This window comes from Lutjanus erythropterus, chromosome 4 (genome assembly GCF_056507025.1).
Source record: "Lutjanus erythropterus isolate fLutEry1 chromosome 4, fLutEry1.hap2, whole genome shotgun sequence".
NCBI classification, from domain to species: domain Eukaryota; kingdom Metazoa; phylum Chordata; class Actinopteri; order Lutjaniformes; family Lutjanidae; genus Lutjanus; species Lutjanus erythropterus.
The window spans coordinates 9,484,163-9,509,624 of NC_139320.1; the positions used below are offsets into that span (position 1 = coordinate 9,484,163).

At 41.5% G+C, this 25,462-nt stretch overlaps 1 protein-coding gene across 1 annotated transcript in view; it reads left to right on the top strand.

The window, feature by feature from the left end:
• Window positions 1-25,462, top strand: part of arhgap35a (Rho GTPase activating protein 35a) — a 94,451-nt gene that overhangs the window by 40,699 nt on the left and 28,290 nt on the right. Inside the window, exon 2 of the mRNA XM_084716909.1 lies at window positions 17,901-21,747. Within this exon, the coding sequence (XP_084573035.1) occupies window positions 18,013-21,747 (3,735 nt within the window). The 5' untranslated portion in view covers window positions 17,901-18,012. The remainder of the gene's footprint in view (window positions 1-17,900; window positions 21,748-25,462) is intronic.

The window sequence follows — 25,462 nt, forward strand, 5'->3', positions numbered from 1 at the left end:
AGACAACTGCAGGGAAGGTGGAGGGCAAAGAAGTGGAGAAAGTGGTTGTCTATCCCTCTTAACAGGGGCTTATGTCTTTCATGTTGAGGCTTGTCAGGGCGGCAGCAGCACGAAGTGCAGATGAGCGATCGTAAAGTAGTCCTGTCTGTGTACCATTAGCCAACCGCAAGTGCTGAGCACTTACCAGAAGCTGCTTGTGTTAACCTCCTCCTCCTCCTCTCCACCTCCCCCATCTAACAGCTAACTCTCTCTTTTCTCCCCTTCTCACCTCTCTTTGCTGGAAACTCTTGTTCTCTTATAATATTTTTCATTGCCTCATTTATGATTTCAGGTGCTCCCCATCGTGCCCTTCACAATACATTCACATCCAAACAAGTTCATTATAGTCAACGGAGAAATCTGTGATATAATTACTGTAATAATTCATAAAGCGTCTATGATATGTCATTAGAGACTAAGTAAGCATGCCAAGTTGAAATACTTGCTTCTCCGACAATAATGCTACAGCTGCAGTGTCCTTTGAAATTTCTATTCTGGTCTGTAACTTATTATTCACTTTAATTAGAGTTCACATTCATGCACATTGTTTGCAGAATGAGTTGGTGTCTGTTTTTTGAGTCATAAGAAATTGTTAATAATCTTGTAGAAGGAGTAGATAACTGTTAAATTGAGCAATATGTTAATGGAGTCTGTCAGGCAGTGAGGCAGGCAGTCAGTGAACTCCAACTCTAGAGTTTGTATTTGTTCTTGCAGTGGACTTTTTTTTCAGGATAACAGGCTAAGCTTTACAACAACAGACAGATGACCAAACAATTGGCAGATCAATGTACAGTGTAGGACTCAATCTCGCTTGTTATTGTCAGATTTCAATGTTGCACTCATCTTGCGCTCCCACAGTGTTCCTACAGCCTGCCTGAGCTTCCTCGAGTCTGAGGAGGAAGAGCCGGAAGAAACAAATGTCTTGTTTTCAGTCTAGAACCCAAAGATATTCAGTTTAATATGAAAATAAATGAAGAAAAGAGCAAAGTCTCCATATTTGAGAGGCATTTGAGAAGCAGAAAGCAATTTTTGCATTTTTGCATGAACTATTAATTCATTATCATCCTATTTTGATAGCTTAATTCTTTTTTGCCACTTGCCTGGTTGGGCAAGAGAGTAGCCAGATTTACTATCGTGATGTGGCATTTTACTTGCTCTGGACAAGCGAGCAGTCCTTATTGATGAGCCCGAATTTGCCCTCAAGTGTTGTGATTATATTGTAATACCTATTCTTAAATCTTGCCCCCAAAAAATACCCACTTATTACATTTTAAAAAACGAAACTAATAAAAGCTCAACTAAAACTCAACATTTTTAAACAATAAAACCTAAACTGCACTAAGCAACCCCCCTCTGGAATATAAACGAAATTGTAAGCAAAAAGTAAAAAATGAAACAAAAATAAAAACAAATGAAAAATACAAAACTAATAACGCTGCATACAACAAACTTTTCTTGCTTTTGTTTGGCTCATTTCATCTCTTTTCTCTCACACCGTGGGACACAGGTTCTTGAAAGGTTGCATTTACTGATGGAAAATAATTTATTTTTTCTTTAAGCCGCTCAAAATGAAAAACACAATTTTGCTTCGGTGTCTACAAACAATACAAGCCTTTCAAAAAACATTTGTACTTTTCCAATCCATTTTTATTCTAACGAGCTGTTTCTCAGCGCCGTCGCCAGCTCAGTCAATTGGTTTGTGGGTATAAAAAGTGTCCAATTCGATGAAAAAGTAATTACACAAACAAAGCCAGTATTGGGATGTTCTGTCTACAACTATTGTTTGAATCTCTGTTTTGCCTCAAGCCTGTCAAAACCAGTTGGCAGTGCAGTGTCCAGGCCGCGCCTTTTATTACTGCTGGCTGCTTTATTAGCTTCCACAGAGCAGGAGAGGATTGTGGGGGATTGACTGGAGATGTGAGTGGAAGTGGCACCTATTGACTAGTTTGTCTTGTGCTACTGGCAGGGTACGATGATGCTATAAGGATAGTGCTGCTCAGGCCGGCCCATTAGCACCTAGGCTCCACACATGTGAACATGACAAGAACAGACCGCATGCGGCGTGGCATTCACGGCCTCACAGTGATGTACCGTCGCTGCTGGCGTGTACAGCGTTTTCACAGCCAACATGAGCTTCCCAGCAGTCTGTAGAAATTGGTTTATGTTTTCCTCCATTTCCCTCTTGGCCCATCCTTGTTCCTTCATTTCTGTCATTTTCAGATTTAATTGGTCTCACGATTCTGCAGTGCCTGAACATTTCTCTTGGCCGAGAAGAGAGAAAAAAATCCTGCTTTTTAAATGTTTATTTAAACGTTTGCTATTTAAGCAGAGAGCAGGCGAGTTCGAGGGCATGTGTACGTGTGAGAGGAGAACGTGCTGTAGCTACGTTGGAGCATATGGTGTAGGTGTTGGGTGGCTGTTTGTGTGTGTGTGTGATGACCATCTGTCACCTAGTAACAGTTTGAGTGATCTCTGGATGATGTAAGATCTCCCTGTAGGGATCATAAGACCTGATTATATACAAAGCCTGCAGGTTATACGTCCAGATGGGAGAACTTTAGCAACAGTATCCTTATATTCTAAGTGCTGATCAGACGGGAAAAATATTATGTTGATTTAACTTCACTGTAATAAATATTCAAAAGTAGCTTCAATGTGGCTATGATTTTCTGAATCTTTTGTATTTAGTGTAATGTGTGTGTGCTGATGAGTTTCAGCAGGTGCTGCAGTTTATTGCTGCAGCTCTCTGTTTGATACAGAAGAATTGAGGCTGAACAATTCATCAGAGTTTTATTGGAATTGCAGTGCAGCCAACTGCAATTTTCAAATTGCAGGACACACAATATTTCTTGCTGGCAAAATGTGTGTCAAAAGGCCATTTTAAGTTGAATGTTGTTGTGGTGCAGAGATGTCTGGGCTAAGGCATTTCTGCAATGCCGCAGTCAAGTGCTGTCTTACCGCGGGGATGCATTTGAGATCAGAGCTAGACACACAACAAATCAAGAACACAGCGTCTGATTGGTTGACACTCAACCTGTGGCATCCTGGGATTGCCAATGGATGGCTAACCTCATGCTAACAATAACAACAATGATTTTCAAATACAGAAAAATGGACAACACTGAAGACATTTGGTGTTGAACTTATCGTTATAGCTTAGACCATTGAGAAACAGGTTAGTTTTACCCTACTGATGACCTAATAACTGTAGTTTTATTTGTTTTTAGAGTTTGGTGTGGGAGGGTAGGTTAATCAACAAATAGAGAACTTTTTTTAGTGACTTGGGTACCACCACATCTAAATTAATACAAATGAAATATGGCTGTGTATATTTTGGTCAGATCAGTCAGATCCCTCAGCAGCAGACCAAGCAAAAGTACACCCATTATGGTATACGTAAAAGTACTGATTCAACTTCTTTACTCAAGTAAAAGTAAAAAACATACAGGCTCTGTAATGTACATAAAGTCTAAAACTAAAAAAGAAGCCTTCCGAAGGACTTTTCTACCAGCTGTTTCTGTGCTAAGCCAAATGAATCTCACCTTTTCTCCAGGGTTGAGTTGAAGGATACACCAAGGAATCCTCTTTTCCATGAGTTGTTGTTCCATCCATTTAGGTTGAAACCAGTCTTGATGTTGGGAAGGTGGTGCACAATGATGCAAAATAACCAATAGTTGCTTTCAAATGCATTAAAACTAAAGTAATAAGCCTGTGTTGCATGAGTAGGAAGTAAAGTAAGTAAAGAAAAATAAATACTCAAGTAAAGTAAAGACACATGAAATCTCTGCTTAGTACAGCAATAAGTTATTTTTTACTTCATATCTTCCATTTCTGCCCAGCAGCAACCATTTTGCACCAGCCTTTCCTCCCTGTCTTTCCACTGTCTAAAGCAGGAAACGAGAGATCCATAAGACACAGGTGAAGGCAGCCCATATGCTGCACGTTGGAAACTTTCTGTCATACTAAAGTGAAACAATGGAAGCTGTGTGGCTGCAATCAAGTAATTGTTGCAATCAAGACTTGTGCCGTGAGTTTAGTCTGGCCATCACAATCTTCGCAGCAGTAGATAAAGTGATAAAAATTAAACTCTGGTGGCAGCAGCAGCATCGCTCTGCGAGCCTGCACAGCTTTCCTGTCTCAGTCACCATCTGGAAAACACACCCCACACATCTATTAGGCACCCACTCTGAGCTGAGGATGAGCGCTCTGCTGAAAATGGGTTAATAATGACAATTAAATTGGAGGTAATGTCAGCGGTTGATCTGTCGCTCACAGATCATAGTATTTTATGTGACTGGCTTGTCTGTTCCTGGAGAGGAAGAAGTGTGAGTCACTGAAAATCTAAGAAACGTAGAATTGGGATATTTGTTTTGTCAAGATATTCTCTCACTGCATGAAGCCTCTCCAACCAGAGGTCAGAGTGCAGATTTATCTCCTGTAGCCCTGAAATGGTTTCTGTGTCCTGGGGGATACAGTCATTTGACAGGCTGTGGAAGGCAGAACATTAAGTGGGTGCACTTTATATCATGAGAAACATGGAAGGTCAAGTACTTTGGTTGATTGAGGATGATTTTATGTGTTCTTGTTGAAAAATAATGAATTACATTTTCATGACTTTGGTAATCAGGCACTGAATATCTGTAACCTGGAGGATACTTTGCCCAGTTGAGGGAATAAAACAGAGATAATCACTCATAAATATACTTCATACATAATCAATAATATAAAAGCTGTGAATGATGGATTACTATTATTTTATTATTATTTTACTCTTAAATGTGTATTATTGATTAATTCACCAGGGTTTGCATATTTTTGGTCAAAATGCTAGCAACCTTTTCCTGTTTCCACAGCTTCCACTGCTGATAGGATAGTGCCAGTGTCACAGCACAAGGAAGATGACAGTATAAAAACAGGAATAGGATGTTTTCTTTATAAATGTATTTATTAAAAGATTAGATTGGTTTCTGATGTTCAAAACACATGCGAAACACTGCTGTTCACTTTTTCCGCTTTTTAAAACGTGTGCAAAACATGAACGAAAGTAGCTAAATAAAAAAAATTGAAAATGTTTTAAACATTGATACTTGAGCAGTTTAAAAAAGGGGAAAATGTTAATTTATACCCTAAATGGGCAGTGTGTCTTATGAGATACAGATGGTAAATTGGAAAATAAAGGTCATATTTTGAAAAAAAAAAAAAATGTTATTTTAGTCTAGATAAGTTAGAAAACAGCAATAATTAAATTTTCAGAAATATTGTATGTGCTTGTCCAGGGGTAGTTATGCAGAAAATAATGAGAAGTTCAGCACCTCTTGAGCTGTAGTATTCCTTCAGCAGTATGAGAATATGACTGCTTTTCTGGTCTATGGGCTCTTTTTATTGAGGAAATCTATTATGCACAGTCTGATTCTATTTGTAAACACAGAGGATGTGCTGGAAGCAATTTTCACTTTACACTAATGCACCGAGACATGAACATGTATATTAACACAGACAAATTCTGGTTGTGTTTGAAAAACTGGCATAAGGTACGAAAATATTCCTCAAATGATTGTCAGGCCTCGGTATTGAAAGATGAAGAGAGTCCCTGGCTCTGAAATGACACACACACACACACACACACACACACACACACACACACACACACACACACCATTGCTGTCAAACCAATTACACCACCAGTTCGAATTGCAGGCTCATTCAGGTGGAAGATTAGCAGCTGGGTCTGAACACCCACCACCACCCAGTCCCCCTCCGCTGAGAAGCGAGCAAAATATTTAACCACAAAACTGCTGTGTGTGAAGTATGCAAGTATCCCTCTGTCTCCTGTTGAGTGTCTCGGACGTATTTGGTCTATATCTGTCTGTGTTGCAGCTGTTTGTTTGTGCTGCTGCATCGAGTTTGGCTGGGAGGACAGGACAGCTGTATTGGATGTCTGAGTGTGTGTATACAGTCGTGCTGATGCTGACAAGCCTTCTAGCAGGGGAGCAGGGATCAGATGTATGCTAATATCACCAGCAGACAGTCTGCTCGTCTGACAGGGGCTGGGCCGCGAGGTTAGTAGGTACTACTGCAGGAGGAGACGGAGCACAGCAGAGACATGGAAAGACGGAGGAATATATGGACAGGAAATACAGGGAGAATTAGACAAGGGCCAGGGGGCACTGAACGAAATGAGGAGTAAGGCAGTTCATGCCTGGCAGAGGGAATTAAGAGGGAGGGAGAGCACAGGCTCACAGATGAGCTTTTGTGCCAAAGGAAAACACAGGCTTGTCTGTCTTTCTGACCGTGCATTTAAAGCAACAGTTGTTGTTGTTGTTGTTGATGTTGTGTAGTCTGTTGAACAGGGAATTTCTGCAGCAAATGTTTCCATGTACCGAAGTGAATGTCCAAAGTGCAGGGCTTTCGGTGTTTGGTCCCCAAAATCCCTGACAGTCACGCTGCACGTTGATGATAATTGTAGAGCTGCAGTGACAACAAGTTTGAGACTGTTGGCTTGATCTCAAAAGCAAACCCTTTCTGCCCCTTAGTTTACTTTAGTTTAGTTTAATTTTTAGGTGTGAATGGGAACATGATTATGTTATTTGATCCCACAGACACTCAATAATTGAGCCAATATAACATAATATTACTGTTTTATACAACTTCAAACTACGCCCAACACATAAAAAAGTTTGTCCTGAGGAATTTATTTTTGTTTTGACTCTGGGAAAAAAAAAAACCTGAAAGTTCTCTGAACTATCATTTTAACCCACTCACCAATAACTAAATGATAAATCGATTAATCTACATTGAAAATGATAATTAGTTACAAAGAAGACAAGTACTTGGTTTAGGTTTTAATGAACGCTATTAGAAAGCAATTACTAGAAAACTGTATGGGAAGGACTCCTCCACACAAAGACAGTGGCTGTTCTTGTTAAAGAAACATATGTAATGGAGAAAAAACAATTTTTTTTAAGAATACCAAGAGCCCAGTGTGAACAAAACTGGGAAAATGTACAATAGGCAACAACTCCACCAGTGATGTAATTTTATTTTATTTCATTCTTTGTTATGACAATGCAGTAAAAAAAAAAAGTGACAAAAAAGAAAATGATCATTAAATGCTGTCCTTGTTTTTATTATTGACTATTCTGCTGATTATCTTTTTTAAATTCCTGTCTATAACTTGTAAAAATTAAACAAAAAAAGTTAATTATCAAAAAAGTTCTGTTAGCCAAAGAGACATCTTCAGATTGCTTTTTATATGACCAACAGTACAGAATCCAGAGATATTCAATGTACAATTATCAGAAACAATAGAAATCAAAGACTCACTTTTTGAAAGCAGGAACATTCAGCCATGTTGCTTGATAAATGAAATAAAAAATGAACCACTTTATTTTTTGTTGTTAATTTTCCAGTGACCAGACTACAGGACAGTTGCACTCCTCAGGCCCTATTTTTTTTTTTTTAATTAATCATCAGAAAAATACAACATCTCTAAATTGCTTGTATTGTGTTAACAACTGTCCAGAACCCAAAGATATTCAATTTACAATTAAATAAAACAGAGGAAAGTAAAGACGCATACTCTTCTACTTCAGAGGCAAAAGCATTCAGTTGCTGATGATAAATGAATTAAACGTTTAACCGCTTTATTTTTTTGTTGTAAATTTTCTATCAATCAACTAAAGAGTCAGGCCCACTTCCTTTCTTGCTTCTGATAAGTGATACAGAAGTAGGTGTCGCCACACAACCAAACAGAACAGCTTCATTCCTCAGGCTGTGACACTCCTCAATTAATCCTCTGCACTCGCTATAAAAAAATATGTCAATATGATTAATTATTCACCCATTTGTATAATTTTAGTGGTTTAAAGTAGCTTAAATGGACTACAATGGGCAGTTCATTGAACCACCCTCTTTTGCAGAATGATAAATAGATGAACCTCGTACTTTGTACCCTGTAGACCTAATCCACCAATAATTCCAGCTTCATCAGCTTTATTAGAAATTTATCATTATCTTGGGTGAAAGTGGACAGATGAAGATCATTGTAGAATAAAGTTTTAGTGACTAAAATCAAAGATAAGTTTACAGCGGACGTGTGTGAAGGTCAGAGAAGTGGTGTTTCAGCTCCAGCTAAGCTGTGGCTGCAGAAACACTGTATCCTCTCACTTTCACTCGCTTGCTGTCAGCTTGGAGAGAAGCGACCTTATCAGTGAATGAGGGAACTGCACTGTGAGTATACTTGCACATGCATGTGTGCGTGTTTGTAAGGGAGGATTTTTGTGGTAGTAGCTCAGTATTTTTCTGGCTGTCATTGTCCATGTTTCCAGCACATTATATTTAGCTGTATTATCAGTGAGGCCTTCTGGTGCAGTTGAAGAGGTTAAACCACAGCGACACACTCCTTCTCTGCCCTGCTCGCTCTCTTCATCGACGCTCTAAATAGGCTGTCCTCTTGTTCGAGATCCTTTCTTTATCTGACTTAAACCTTGCTCTTTCCTCCGTCTCCGCTCTTGAACTGTTCGGTTATAGTCTTGAATTTCAGATTAGGCCGTGAATGTGGTCTTCTCTGCCCTTTTCCTTCTGTCTTATTCCTGATATCCTGCTTTCTCAATTGTCGACTGTGAATGTTTGTTTAAGATCTTTGTCCCTCTTGTCCTTTTTTTTCTGCTCTTATCCTGCATCCTTCCTCCCTCTGTCTGTCTGTCCGCCTCTCCTCAGGGGGTCTATCAGCAATGGGCCCTCTATCACCGCAGTGCCAGGCAAAGGGAGGAAGTGGAAGTGAACTTATAGCTGAGAGCCTGGCTACGTGGCAGCTGCATTTTAGATTACTTAAGACAGTAAAACACAGATAACCTTGGATGTATCAGACAGGTGTGGAATATGTAACATATACTGTATCACTGACTACATGCACATATTTGTCGGCACACGTCAGTATGCAGATGTGCAGAGCCATACAGCAGCAGCAGCGGGATTTGTTTTCTGCGTCCGTTTTTCATGTGGTTATATGTGGTTATATCACCGTGCCATCGGATCATGCTAATGCACAGACAGCGCCACTTGTGATCCTGCAAATGGAAAGATGCAAAGAGCCGTAGCTAATCCACAGTGTCCATAATCCCAGTCACAACTGACCGGCTGTCCTGGATCACGACCTGGATATGTGATGGGCTGTTTGGGTGCTGCAGATGTGTACTTTTACTAACATAAGGTCGATTGATTCAGGCTGTGCTGAGCGTCTGTGGTTAGTCTGAGTGTTCTCTTCGTATTGGAATAATTTATTACTGTTGGATTTGCTTGCATGGATTGGTTTGTGTGTTTTGTGCACATGGCCACATGTGAAATGGATTAGCAATGGCAAAATTATGAGTGTTTATGTTTTCTGTTGGTTTTCCTCACTCTTCCCACTTACTGTATTTCTTGGTTCCTGGGAGTGATGGATGGATGTGTCGCATTGGTGGAAGAGAAAAATGACTTTGGTTTCCCTGCACTACGGAGCACTTCATGTAAAGTGTGTTAAATGTGGTGTGGGGCAGATTATTATATATTTGTATATGTGTTCTTTCATCAGTTTAGCACTCATGGCTGTGTGTGCATCAGTGAATATGTGCTATACATTTGCATTCTGTTGTTCTGGACCTTTATCAACCCCCTCTTTATTCTGCACATTCATCTGTGTGTTTGTAGTAGGGAAGTAATGATTTCAAAAACTCTATATATTAACTGTAAATATATGTTTTGTGTACCATTTCCTCATGGTTTTGTTTTGTTTTGCCTTGTTAGTCTGGGAATGGCAGTAATTGCAGCCCATTTGACATTGTTTTGTTTGGTGGATTAATTTATTGAATAAGTTGGACAAGAGCAATAAGAACCTTATTGTTTTATTATTCTGTTTGTTTAACTGAGAAAAAGATATGCATTTTGTGTCTTGCTAATTATTATTGATTAAGTGCTTATATATGATTGTTAATGTGTTCAACTGTTAAAGTTGCAACCCTAACCATTCTATGATACAATATGAATAGAAAAATTTGGAAAACTGTTGATTTGAGAAAATGTATTTATATGGTGTTCACAGCATTAGGGTTAGGGTTAGTATGTTTGTACTTTTAACATAAAGTCCTCCTGTTTTTGTTCTATATCACAACAATATGTAGCAATTACACATCCTAAAATGTCGACTGTAGTCCAAATAGTGAGCTGGAGTCATAGACAGGATATTAAATAGCAAAAGCAAAAATAAAAGCTCACTGCTATGAAACTACTCACTCTGAGTTCAGGGACTGCTTGTCTCACTGCCTGCCAGACACCATGAACATATTGCTTATTTTAACTATTATAAACATCTACTCCTTCTTATGACTCATTAACAAAGACTAACTCATTCAGAGGACATTCTGCATTTGTTTTAATTCAAATTAAAATGAAACAGGCAAACTAAAATATTCTTCTTCTTCTTCTTCTTCTTCTTCTTCTTCTTCTTCTTCTTCTTCTTCTTCTTATTATTATTATTATTATTATTATTATTATTATTATTATTATTATTCTTTGGCACCAGAATAGAAATAGCGAAGGAGCACACCGTGGCTGTAAAGTTGTTGTCAGAGAAGACAGTATTTCCTTGATCTCTGATAACATATGGTCATTTTCTTACATAGGTGGAAAAATTGGCATAAATTGGCTTTGGTTATGAATATTTGAATGATATATGTACAGTTGTAAAATAAAAGCAGCAGCAATGCTTTAAAAACACTGATCAACATTTTTCACCATTTTATGACATTTTATGGGCCAAACAATTAATCAATTAATTAAGAAAATGACTGACAGATTAATTGACAATGAAAATAATCCTTAGTTGAAGCCCTATAAATGTATTAAACATGTAATATCATGGCAGATATCATCACAGTCTGGTTTTACTGTGAAATGTATTGTTACATCGCTAGTTCATATTCTTGTGCGGTGAAAGAGTACTCCCTGAGCAGGAAGTAGTATTAGTGTAAGGACTGCCCCTACCCACCCACAGCCCCATCCCCTGCCCACAATCCCAGTTTTGTATTAATGGACAACAAGTCTCCAGAGACGGGGGAGAACAAGGGGGGGAGGAAGAGTGTGGGAGAGAGTGATGGAGACAGCAAAGAGTTAGAATGAAAAAAATCTTGACAGATGGAAATGGGAAATCTATATGCTGAGGATAATGTTTGTGGGTGAGAGCACAAGAGACAGAAAAATACTAAGGGAGTCGAGAGCGGAAGTCCAACTGGTTGCAGACTTACATCATGCAGAAGGAGTGAAAAGGAGAGAAGGAGTGGGAAAACATGTTTTTGGACTGAAGCACAGGGAGGGCCAGCAGCCAGCCATGTATCTTAGAGAATAAGGGAGAGAAGGAGTTTTTCCCTGCTGCCTCTCTGTCATCATCATCACCACCACCATCACACTGCTCCATGACTATTTCATGACCTTTGTTCCTGTAAACTCCCAGCCTTCCTGAGTGTATAATACTGTACAACTGGAGGGCATGCTGGGAAACCATGCAAACAGGCCTCCTCATTTATCCTTGTTTTGCAGTTTTTGGTATTAACTGTGTTGGATTCAGTAAGAAGTATCTGAGAGTTAAGTCGTTGCTTGAGGGAATAATATATGTAATAAGAATGATATAAGCTCCTCATTTGTATTAAAGGGATAGTTCAGATTATTTGATGAAGGGTTGAATGAGGTACCTACCAATAGTTAATCTATTATCCACAATAGATGCCGGTTGGGACGCCTGCATTTTGGAGAAGCAGAGAGGAGTACCAATACAGACGCAAAGACACGAACTAATACTTTTTGGGGATTTTTTTTTAGGTGGACCTTTTTTTTAACTGTACGCTGTATTTAGAATATCACAACTTTACTTTGCTGTCAGTCCGTTTTTTTCTGATTGGAAATCGCCGTTATATAAGCTAAATATACCTTTCTCCAAACTAGCCAAACTCCAAAGGCAAAATCAGTAATTTTACCTCGCAGAACACAGGAGTTTCTGGTGTACCGCTGCATTAATCTGTTACTTTGTTGATGTTATTGTGTGATATTGGTGAATCCAAACTATCCTTTTATAACTTCCTAGTAACACAATAACAAGAACAAACTCGATTGAGGCAGCTGTAGACCAGCAACTCCTGTGTTCTGCAAGGTAAAATTACTGATTTTGCTCATGGAGTTTGGTTGTTTTAGAGAGAGTGATATTTAGCTCATGTAAAGGCAGATTCCCATCAGAAAAGCAAAGTTGTGATATTCTAAATATAGCGTACACTTAAATTAGTATCGATTTCTTTAGGTGGATCTTTTTTAAGTGGCTAAAATACCATTTGTTAATGACCCTGTGCTGGTGTTCCTCTCTGAGGGTGTGCTGACTGAAGTATTTAATTTATTCCCGCTTCAAATAATCCAAACTATCCCTTTAACTTTTACACAGCAATGTTCCCACTTGCACACATTTTTAAATTCTCTCTTAAAGGCTTTTCTTGACTTGGATTTTCTCCATATCTGGCCTACATGCATGGATATTTCTTTTAGTCAAAGCGCTAAGGATTTTTTTTTTGGTGTATCAAAACAGAACAGACTGAGGCGATATTCTCTGGCTAACTCTTCTTCTTTGCTCTGTAATGAAAGGAATGCAGCCGCCCCATTAAGGCTACATGGTCTCTCCTCATGGGCAGTGAACACAGCCTCTTCCCTGCTGCCCTTTGTAGCACGTGTTATGGTGAACTTCACGCCCTGCCGCCCTAGCATTAGCTCCAGGCTGCACTCCAGTACCCTACAGATGCATCCTATCTTCCTCAGCTCTTCTTGTCCTTGAGACAGTCAGTGACCTAGAAAGGTGCTGGTTCAGTCAAGGCGAGATCGCTGTCTTGTGTGTGTTTTGGCTGTTAGATTAGACAGATTGGTCAATGCCCATAACAAAAAGGAAGAAGAAAAGGCAGCTGGGAAATTGAGATGTGGTATTTGGGTATGTCCTGCTTGTAATGCTGTTTGTGATCAGGAAGAGGGAGAGTGATGTGATGGGTCAGACCCTGACCCTTAACTCATCCAGGCCTCGCCACGCCCTGGCCCCCTCTTCCCTGAGGGGATTCCAATGTGCAGCTCACATGACCCAGGCCACTGACCTCTCTCCTCTTCCCCTCATACCCATTCTTCTCTATACCCCCATCCTCTTCATGTGCGCAAACTTCTCACCCTCCGTCTCCTCCCCCAACTCCTTCCTGCATCTCTTCCACCTCCTCCCACTCTCCTTTTCTGCTTACCCTCATGTTTCAGGGTCAGAGGCAGATGCAGCGCAGGCTCTAACCTATCTTTGCCTCAGCCCTAAACAGCCCGAGGCCTCGAGACAGTGGTATGTGGCTGGACATGCGCACCAGATACCAGGCCTCAGGGTGAACTGGGAGACTGGCTGCCTGACTATTTTGACGACCGGAGTGCTGAACTATGACTGGGTTGCACCAACAAAAATTATTTTAATCTAATAGTAAATTCAGCTATCTGAAAAATTAAAGCATCAGGCTGCAGTGTTTGCTAATGAGCTTAAAAAATTGCCAAATGTTACATTGATTGGCAGAGAGCTAAAAAAAATTTGCACTAGTGTAAACTAAACTTTTTAGAGTTTTAAAGACTTATGTTTAAATTAAGTCTTTCTTCATTTTAAGCTAAGTTTGTTGCGAAATGATTTAAAGTTAAGCCATGATTTTATTGTGTTTAAAATGAATCCTTGTTGGTGTAACCCAGTCTAAGCAGGCAGTGGTGTGTTTGTAGGTCTACGGGAAGAGGAAATGTGTTTCCTAAATGACTGGATCTATTGTGTATGAAATGCTGCACTTAGACTGTCAGTATACAGGCTGTTGAAACAAGCTGAATTGTGCATTTGTAATGTCATATATATTCTATGTTTCTGTCAGTTTGGCTCGAGTCATGGCAGTCAGTCTCATGCAGCATGCTGCTGCAATGTTCTAAACAATTGCATCCTCACCTCACTTAAGACTGAATTCTGAGTGGTCTGTTTGCTTCTCACATTGACACGTCAGTCTGACAGAGCAGAAAAAGGGAAAAGAAAATGGCATTAGGTCTCCTTTGTTTGCCATTCCTTTTGAGGTTATTGCAAAAAGGCCACAGCTCTTTCTCTCTCTCTCTCTCTCTCTCTCTCTCTCTCTCTCTCTCTCTCTCTCACTCACTCACTCACTCACTCACTCACTCACTCACTCACTCACTCACTCACTCTCTCTCTCTCTCTCTCTCTCTCACACACACACACACACTCACTCACACACACACACACACCTAACCTGCATTCTGCTGCAGAGAATATATCAATTGACTGTCACAAAAATGTGTATGAACTTGCAGATTCACATATACTGTGCACACATACTGTAGGAACATTCTTAGAAAAAGATAGGTGGGGTCAGTGAAGCAGATGTCAGCAAATGCATCTGTGAGAGTATTGAGCCTGGCTGGCTTCCAGGTCCATAGGGACTTTAGGAGTGCTTGACTTTATTTAATCCAGACACTCTCACAACTGATCACAAACATGACCCATTTCACACATGGCACGATGTCCACCAGGATGCTACATAGGATAGAAAAAGTGTGTGTGTGTGTGTGTGTGTGTGTGTGCACATGCTTGCATGCATGTATGCATTTGTATATGTAGGCTGATAATGGTCATTTGTGCTAATGGGGTCCTTAGCAGGGCTTCCATACTTATCTGTATGTACCACTCTCTGTCAGCTCAGTTGGTAGCTACTTCAAGCATGTCACAACAGTTCACTGTGCATGCAGAGATCCAGCTCACAGCCATTGCAGAGCTCACAAACCTACCTGAGATTCCTTTTGCCTTGATCTCCAGAAGGAAATAAAGACAATAATATCTGTACCACATAATTGTAGTGGCACTAAAAATAAAATGATGGCAGTTAGTAAGGAAAATGGCTCCTCTCTACATTTATTGAATGAATTTCACATGTCACTTTACGTTTTTATATCTATGAACCTGGTCAGTGGGTAGCACAGGAGAGGATCATGTAGATAGGGCATTATGTATGCCTTCACACACACAACCTCACAGATGTCCACTGAGTGTTTCAGCCTCATACATAGAACACTGCAGTTGTGTGTAGTGTTGTCAAAATACTGATTTATCAATACATGTTTATTGTGAATATTTGAAATGCTTTCAGTAGTCATTTTCCACAGTATTGACAGACCGGTACCAGCTGTGCTTTCAGACAGACATATCAGACAGTGAGGAAGGAAGTTGGCAAACGCGTAATGTGAAAAAAACATTAATATTACGTTGTCCAAGAACAGGATTTCTGCCCATTTCTGAATCATGTCATATAGATTTTCATCAGCTGTGGAGGTTGTGAAGAAAACTCCCATAATCCCATGCTACTTCACAACCAAACTACATCTTTTGTTATTGGTTAAATGTGAGAGAGACCTCTGGTAGTAGCACAGTTTACATATTGTATTTTTAAATATTGAGCTTTTTCAAGCCATTATATTGAAGTTAGAAATTTCGATGTCAAGACAACACTAGTTTTGTGTATGTGTATGTCTGTACCTTTTTGTTATAGGCCACTCCCACTGCCACACCCCCTGTTACCCAGTTGGCATGACTGCAAACACACTCCTAGAGTGAAAACTGTGGCCACCAAAGAGTGGGTAGAGAATTTTTTGCGGACTGACAGACTGACTAACCTCCATAGCGAGCTATAGAGCTGCTGGTCTCAGCTAAAAATGATGATTAGCAGGCTGGATACATGTTCTGTTTATCCAGTGGACCTTATCCTTGGGCAACAGGACATGTTTTTTGTGGCAGATTGTAGTTTAGGCTGTCTGCTCTGTAATGTGAACGTGATTAGGTCAGGACACAGGTGCACATTCAACATGCTGACTCCAGCTCTATAGATACCACACCTGCAGCTCTTATCATCTACTCAAGGCTGTACAGTGTATATTCTGCCCTGTTTTCCACCTGAATGTGTTCAGCTATCACAAACTTCACACAGATGTTTGCATGTGCACAATAGCAATCTTACATAAATTACACATACAGACAAGCAAATACCAACAGGTATGCAGTAAACACACTTACAAGAGAGTCTGGAAAGAAAAGACCATGAATTAACCATAATTCCCAGGTCATATACCTATACAAGTATATCGACCAGCAAGTCTGGCTGAGCACAACACACACTACACTTTATTATTACATGGGCTGAGTCTGTCTCTGGGTGCCTTGATACATTTTTCATGCATGTTTCCTCTACAAATATCAAAACACAAGACATTCTTTTTGATACCGATTCCTTTTTCTGCTGGCACTTGGTTATACACCTGCTGAAGCACTGGGGAGGTCTTGCCTCTGTAATGTTAATTCACAGCCTGATTGGAAATTGCTTTAGTGAATCTCTGGGTTTCAAGGCTTTGCCGTAACTGTCGGCTTTGAACTTCGATTAGTGGCACTCAGCTTTTAAAGAAAAACTCAGAAATGTACTGTATATGCTGCTGGTGTCGATAATGGCAGGTGTGAGGTTGCTTTTTATCTACGGTGTGTTCCACAGTAGTGAGTTTCTTACTCCTCCTACCATTTCCTTTTCATTGTCTACCCCTCTGGTGTAGCAGTGTTGGACTTTGAAGTTCATCTTTGCGCATCCCCAGTTCTCTGTTGTCTGACAAACTCAATTCAGCAGCAATGAAGGCTTTGTCTGCTTTTGTGCTCTCTGTCAAAAGAGCTATTCATGATTAATAGTGGGTTTTAATGTCTGTTTTACTACATTAACGCCTCAGTTATGACATGGAGGGGGTGGTCTCGTACAGCAAGTCTGTGCACTGGCTGTCTGGGAGGATTTTTGTTCCTTACAAATTGTGCTGTCAAATAGGGCTATTCCATAAAGAGCCTCCCCGATCCCTCATCTTCTCTCTCATTATTTTTATGTCTGATCTACTGATGGAATAAATTATACTGAGATTGGCTAGTCAACTGAGCCACTATGTATGTCCGTAGGTGTATATGTGCTATTTCTAGGCAGCACCACACCAATTTGTTGCATCCACAGTAGGTAAATATGTTGAGACATTGGTGATGGTGCATCAGCCAACTCTGATCTGTTTGCAGAGTGCTGTTTGGTGGGAAACATAGGAAAACATGTTTTTGATGGAGACGAGTCAGCCAACAGGCAGCGCAGCCTTTTAAAATGCAGATGGCTTTCCCTAGTTGGCCAATTAGTAACTTTAGCTCTGGAACACTTATCTGCTTTCATCTTCTTGTGTGTGTCTTTCATTTGGGGGTGCAGGGAGCTTAGTGGGCCTGTTTTCATAAGTGTGTTGTAGTGCATGTGTCTGTTTTCTGCGATAGTAGACCCCACATAACTTTATTCTACTGCTACTGGCAGTGAGACGACCGACCATACTGTTAGATGTCACAAAATAAGCCACAACACATATCGAGTCTGGGCGAACATCGGAATAAAATGTTGAAGGCACCACTGTTAGCAGTGCAGTCCTGGCAGTATAAAAATTAAATGTGTTAAATTAGAAAAATTGCCTTTTACTGAGCTACAGCTGGGTTAACTAATGCACAGCATTCCAGCAGCTTTGCCACTGACCTCAATCTTTTCAGGAAACATTCAGTGGAGAAATAGGATCACAGATTAAACATTATTAACAGCACATAGAAACACAGTAGGAATTTAGATGAGAGACACAATAGCTCTCGAATAATAAAGCCTGCCATTGGAATGTTTTTTTTCCTGTATTTCTCTGGATTAATTATATCTCCCCATTCTCTCTCTCTCTCTCTCTCTTTCTCCATCATGCAGGGCCAGACCCCAGGCCATTGAGCTCCTCTTGCATGGAAACCCTCCTTCCTTGGCAGCCTTCTCCTCTCCCTAGAGCTAGCGGCCAGCATGGCAGGATGAGCCTCTGCCAGCGATGATGATGGCCAAAAAGCAAGATGTCCGGGCGCCCACCTACAACCTGGTCGTGGTTGGGCTGTCCGGCACGGAGAAGGAGAAAGGCCAATGTGGCGTGGGCAAGTCCTGCCTGTGTAACCGCTTTGTCCGGCCAAGTGCAGATGACTTCTACCTAGATCACACCTCTGTTCTCAGTACCAGTGACTTTGGAGGACGTGTGGTGAATAATGACCACTTCCTGTTCTGGGGAGAGGCCGGGCGGACAATGGAGGAGGGGCCAGAATGCCGTATGAATGTGGTGGAGCAGACAGAGTTCATTGATGATCAGACGTTCCAGCCACACCGAAGCACGGCGCTCCAGCCTTACATCAAGAGGGCGGCTTCCACCAAGCTGGCTTCGGCTGAGAAGCTGATGTACTTTTGCACAGATCAGCTGGGGCTGGAGCAGGACTTTGAGCAGAAACAGATGCCTGAAGGCAAGCTCATGGTGGATGGCTTCTTACTTTGTGTGGATGTTAGCAGGGGTATGAACCGTAGCTTTGAGGACCAGATGAAGTTTGTCACCAACCTGTACAACCAGCTAGCCAAAACGAAGAAACCTGTGGTACTGGTTCTGACCAAATGTGATGAAGGAGTTGAGCGCTATATTAAAGACTCACACACCTTTGCCCTAGCCAAGAAGAACCTACAGGTGGTAGAAACATCAGCACGCTCTAATGTCAATGTTGATCTAGCCTTTCTTACACTGGTTCAGCTAATAGACAAGAGTAGGGGAAAGCCCAAAATTATCCCTTACTTTGAGGCACTGAAGCAGCAGAGTCAACAGATTGCCTCAGCCAAAGACCGCTATGAATGGCTGGTCAACCGAATTGTGAAGAACCACAATGAGACATGGCCCGCTGTCAATCGCCGCATGCAGTCTGCTCCTGAGTACAAGGACTATGTTTTCCTCGAGGGGACTGCAAAAGCCAAGAAGCTCTTCCAGCAGCATGTGCATAGACTTAAACAAGAGCATATAGAGAAACGTAGGAAGGCCTATCTAAGTACACTACCACAGGCCCTGTCCATACTGTTACCTGAGTTGGATGAGATAGACCATTTGAGCTGGTCTGGAGTTCAGAAAGTCCTGGAAACAAAGAGAGATTTCTCCCAGTGGTTCGTAGTGCTAGATGACACCCCTTGGGAGACCACACCACACATTGATAACATGGAGGATGATCGGATCCCCCAGGACCTTCTGGAGACCCCTGCAGCCGAAACTATCTATGAGACCCACCTGGAGCAGCTAAGGAATGAGCGTAAACGGGCTGAGATGAGATGGGAGTTTAAGGAAAAGCTAAGTGTCTCTCCTTTCATCACACCAGGGAAACCCTGGGAGGAGGCCCGCAGCTTCATCATGAATGAAGACTTCTACCAGTGGCTAGATGAGGCTGAATATCTGGATATCTACAACAAACACCAGAAGGAAATCATTGACCGAGCCAAAGAGGACTTTCAGGAACTGCTTCTTGAATACTCTGAGCTCTTCTATGAGCTGGAAGTGGATGCAAAGCCGAGTAAAGAGAAAATGGGAGCCATTCAGGAGGTGTTGGGTGAGGAGCAAAGGTTTAAAGCCCTGCAGAAGCTGCAGGCAGAAAGGGATGCTCTGGTATTGAAACATATCCACTTTGTGTACCACCCCACAAAGGACACCTGTCCTAACAGCCCCCACTGTGTAGACAGTAAGATAGAGCAGATACTGGCCTCTAGATTCCCTACCCGCTACCCATCATCAGACAGTTCAAGACTAGAGGGGGGGAGGGCTGAACGGATAAATCTTGTTATCCTGGGAAAAGATGGGCTAGCCAGAGAGATGGCAAATGAGATAAGGGCCTTGTGCACTAGTGACGACCGGTACGTGTTAGATGGCAAGATGTATGAGTTAGCCCTCCGTCCCATAGAGGGCAACGTACGTCTGCCAGTCAATTCATTCCACACACCAACCTTTACACCCCATGGTTGCCTGTGTTTGTACAACTCAAAGGAATCCCTTTCCTATGTAGTTGAGAGTATAGAGAAGCTTAGGGAGTCAACTATAAGCAGAAGGGAAAGGGAAAACAGCTTAGCTCAACTCCCGCTGTCCCTCCTTCTGGTCACCAAGAGGGGGGTGGGGTCCATAGGGGATATTGGGGGGGAGACAGCTCAGACTCTTATCCAACAGGGGCAGCAGGTGGCTGGAAGGCTGCAGTGTGCTTACCTAGACCCTGCCTCTCCAGGCATGGGCTATGGGCGCAATGTCAATGAGAAGCAGATCAACCAGATGCTGAAGGGCCTCTTAGAATCACGGAGAAGTATAGGGAGCAGTTCCCCTCCCTTACCCCCTCCATCCTCTGCCTTCAGAGACTCTCAGTCCCAGCCAATTCTAGAGGCAGACTTGAGGATAGTCATGTGCCTGATGTGTGGAGACACATATGACCTAGACCAGCTCCTTGCCCCCTTCCTGTTGTCCCAACATTGCCGTCCTGCCTCCAGCCTCAGCAGCGGCACCTCTGTTTTGCTGGATTTCAGTATAGGAGGTCAGAGGCAGAATATTGAGCTCTCACTGCTCTCCTTCCATTCCTCATTCTCCCTACGAAAGACCAGACTGGTCCATGGCTACATTGCAGTTTACTCTGCCCGCCGTAAGGCCTCTATGGAGACATTATGTGCTTTCCTGTGTGAGGTCCAAGACATCATCCCAGTCCAGTTGCTAGCAGTAGGGGAGAGTCAGATGGAGCTGTCAGACTCGGAGTCAGCCAAGGAGCAGGTCAGTCAGGGAGAGGAACTGGCCCATGAAATAGAGGCCAAGTTTAACACAGTAATATGTGGACATGGTGGAGTAGTAGGTGGGCTTCATAAAATAGATCTTTTCCAACCCTTTCTCAAAGAGGTGGTAGAGAAGCGCACTATTGTTGAGGCTACACACATGTATGATAACGTTGCTGAGGCTTGTACCAATGAAAGCATCAGCCCTCGCTGTGGCTCTCCGAGTCCAGTTAACATTCTCATGGACTCAGAGGATGATATCGACCCATCACCACCTTACCCCACCTTGAGGGAGGATGGCAGTCTTGGTTCCCACCTGGGAACCTTCAAGATGCCAGATCTAGATTCCAGTGACACCTTCTCTGTCATTTCTGAGCTTAGCACCTTTGAGAGCAAGCTGAACAACAAGGTTCCTCCACAAGTGAAGCCCAAGCCTGTCCGTAAGGTTAACCTCGGCCCCTACATGGACCAGCAGGGTGGCACCAACCGCCGCTCCTTGCCCCAAGCTGTTACCTGGGCTCCAGGAAGTGATGGTGGCTATGACCCGTCAGACTATGCAGAGCCTATGGATGCTGTGAGCAAACCACGACCCACAGAAGAGGAAAATATTTACTCTGTCCCTCACGACAGCACACAGGGCAAAATTATCACCATCCGTAACGCCAACAAAGGTCACTCCAACGGGAGTGCTGGGGGTAATGGGTCAGACAGTGAGGCTGATAGCAGCTCACTGGAGCGCAGGAGAAAGTTGTCTGCCATTGGAGTAAAGCCTAAGCTTTACAGAGACAGATCCAAACGTCTTGGAAAGTTCAGCAGTTTTAGGACAAGCTTCTCTATAGGCAGTGATGATGAGATGGGTGGTCCACCCAAGGCAAGCCAGGATGAGGGAGCCCAAAAGGACAACTCCATCGAGGAAAGTGAAGACCCCAAAAGGAGGAATATTCTTAAAAGCCTGCGCCGAAATACAAAGGTTAGTGTTTGTACAACCATCTGTTTTAGTTGAGTATGAGTGGGCTAAATATGCACATATATCTCAGCTATGTTAAGAGATTTAAAAAAAGTGTTAAATTGAGAGGCATTTGAATGTTATTAGTTGATTTAACTGTTCTCAAACACAGCATTTAACAAGTGTTTTCAAATTTGTTGCATATTTATTTTGGAACGTATCAATTATGAAAGTACATCAATGATTGAATATTGAGAGTTTTCTCAACCAAAGCAAAAATAACCTCCTGACTGAAAAGTACCATGCCCTAATTAGTATTTTGGCAGAAAAAGTGTCACTTGTTTAAATGATGGAAATTCAATTTTTGGGCAAAACACTTCTTGTTGTGCACTTATACCACTTTGGCGGCAGCACAGATGCATATGTATTTGTTTATGCACAGAATGGATAAAATGTCCATAATACCCAGTATAATTAGTTCTTGGCTGAGATTCAACCCCCGTTTGCTTTGGTGGATAACTGTTTATCACTGAAGTCAAGAAATAACTAATGAGTTCAAAATAATCTCTTTCTACATTCTGCAGTTTAGCTCAGTGAAAGCATGACATACTGTAGGAGTTCCTCTGAAGGCACGTCTGCAGTGTTTTTCCCCTCACTGCTCTGTGAGAGCTCGCTCAACTAGCCAGATCATCAGAGGAAAAAAGGAGACAAACTCCAGTCACTGAACTTCTATACCAGAGGGCAGAAACTCTTAATGAATAGGGACAGAGCCACAGTATACACTGCGGTATTTTATTTGTTTGTGCACATGTGTATGTCTGCTTGGTTGCATCAAGTTTCCCATGATATGAAAGCTGTCATAAGGATGTTTGAGATTCATTTCAGTAAGATTTCAAAAGCAACAACATCTAACAATTATCGTTATATAAGTACATGAAGAGGAATTAAGTCTAATGTTATGTCTCAGCAAATTAGCTGTAAACATCCCTGCTGTTCAGGAAACAACAGTACTAACAAGCAAAAAGTGAGAGAATCAGCACTGGAGTCTTGTCCAAAAATAAAACCTTCCTCCTAAATTAGAATTTATAGAAGCTTATTTATTTACTTGCTTTCAGCTGCACTTGCTGTATGGCTACATGTTTAAAACTCAGCTGCCAAAGGGTGCACTGCGTGTGCTGTTGGTGATCTAGAGAATGACATCAGCATCGTCTAGTTAAGGCAGTGTTGTTTGCTGTTGTGCTGCTGCAGTGAAGTATGTGTCAAGGCTGGTCAACTTGTTTCTGAGACTCCAATTCCTCCCTGTCAGCTTAGCTTTCTTTGCTTCCTTCCTTTCGTTCTCTCTTATTCTCATTATTTGCCTTCTCTTCTTGCTGATTCATACTTTCTGCTTCTCACATTCCTGTCAGACTCTTTCTCTCCCTATTATGTTCTCTTCATATCTCTTTCCTTTCTTTTTTGTCTACTCGAGGTTGTTTTTCTGGCACATGCAGGAATCTCCTCCTTCCTCTACCCCTGTCTCCCCCTCTCCTGTCCGTTTCTGTGATGTCTCTCACACGTGTTGTGACGATACTGTTGACCTTACACTGTTAGGCTTATCAGGCTGGTATGCTGTTCCCTCACACACGTGGCGTGGTACAGAAGTGCCAGCTGAAACAGACTTACAGCTGCTTATGTTGTGCTTGTGTGTCTGTGATAATTACCATGGCTGTCAGAAGGGTGGAACAGGAGGGGGATGATTAATGTTTTCACACACTCAGCTGTGATGTCCGAGTACCTGTGTGACGGCTGTCTTCTCACATAGTTCCTAACTGCCAAAACTATGTTCTTTCCTTTGTACACCGACTGACCTAACTCATGGTGAACTCAATGACATTTGTCCTTCCGGAAAAAGTGTGTAAGGACAACACATCACACTTTATTTGATTGGCTGTTCAGAAGAGAGTCATCACACTGTCATAATCATGTCATGACCTGTCATGAACATGAAGGAATCTTTATGAAAGCATAAAAGTTTTGTCATTAAGTGTCATTTGATCAGTTATGTTATTTTTAATGCAAAGTTAACATTGTTTGAGATGTCTTTGTTATGACAACTTGACATTAAACAGGACTGCTTAACCTGCTAATGTCTTTGTCATGACAACGGCTATCTGTCCATCAAATAACTGTGTAAGCTAAATCACCTTGGTACTGTACTCTGTTGTCAAACTGGCCTCATCTGAAAGATCTGAAACAATGTCAACTTTGCATTAAAAATTACATAATTCACCAAACGACAGTTAGTGACACCAGTCATAAACATTTATTATGGCATGGTTATGACCATGTAATGGCATTCTTATGCACATCCCTTCAAACAAAGTGTTTCCAGACAGCCCAGTTCATACAAGCAGCAGTAGTTCTGACTTTTACATGACCCCTTTGCTCTGTCCCTGCCCTCAGAGGGGGACAAGTGTGATCAATATAGTGTCACATGACACATTATAAACCTACATTTTTCAAAACAAAACCCCAAGAAACTGATGCCATGGTATTGTCATCATTATTGCTGTAATTAGTGCCTCTGATCTGTGCCCTACAGCACGTCTGGGATGTGGACGTCCACATTACAGGCCATTATGGCTTAATTGTGGTTCTGACAAAGTGATCAAGTTCCATCACCTATTTTCTAAGCAGATGTCTCAAAGATAAGAGTCCATTTTCAATCTGCTGCAGCCTGAGCTGCCCTCCAGATAACTGACATGTTATTGAGTTACATCCCATGAAGACGTGTTATAAAGCATTGACTCAGGGTCATACTTGCCAACCCTCCTGATTTTCCTGGGAGAGTCCAGTTTTTCATTGCCTTTTCCTGGTTTCCGCCCTTGGTCATAATTCTCCCATAATTCTCCTGACTTATAACAAAATTTCACACATTCTTTCTCTTTTTTGTTATCACATCCTGTTTTTGGCACTGTACAGCGTGTATAAGGCCTATGACTCTAAAAGTCTACTGTTTCCATCCAGACAATAATGCAGCCACACCAAATGTTATTTTTTTGGCATGCATGACGCGGAAGAGAGCTGTTTGCGCCTGCTGTTTCCAGTTCTCCTTAATATTTACATGCTCACGTCTCGTCCTCCTCAGTGAGTGAAAGAGGGCGAGACAAATGCAGAGTAGGCTACTAAGACAAAGAAATACTCAAGCAAATGTCAGTCGTCCTTGAAAGACAAATTCCCATTTCTTATGAAAAGAAAAGGGACACAGAGCAGAGAGTAGCCTAAATAGCATACCCTTAGGAAAACATTTTTAATTTTTATATATGTAATTTTGTTTTATGTTTTTTTTTTCTGTAATATATAGTTATGATCATTTTATATAATAAGTCAGACATATAAGACATATAATAACATCAGAGTTGATACCTCAAAGTCACACACCCCTTCCCTATGGTAATTGGTTTCTTCCAAAAGTTACAAGATGAAATTGGTTCACAACAGCAGGTACACACAGACACAGCACTCTGCTCATCAATCATCAATCATCAATCAAGTGAAAAAAAGGCATCTGTTTACAAGAAAATTTATACTTATTACAATTTTATTTTCATCCTTTACAAGTCACCAGAATGTACAAAACAAAGTCTCTGAGGACCCCCAGATCGCTTGCTTTGGTTTTGAAATCCTCCCTGTTTTTGCGGGCTCAGGGTTGGCAAGTTTGCTCCGGGTTGGTACAGAACCAGCCGCTCCTGTTAGTGGC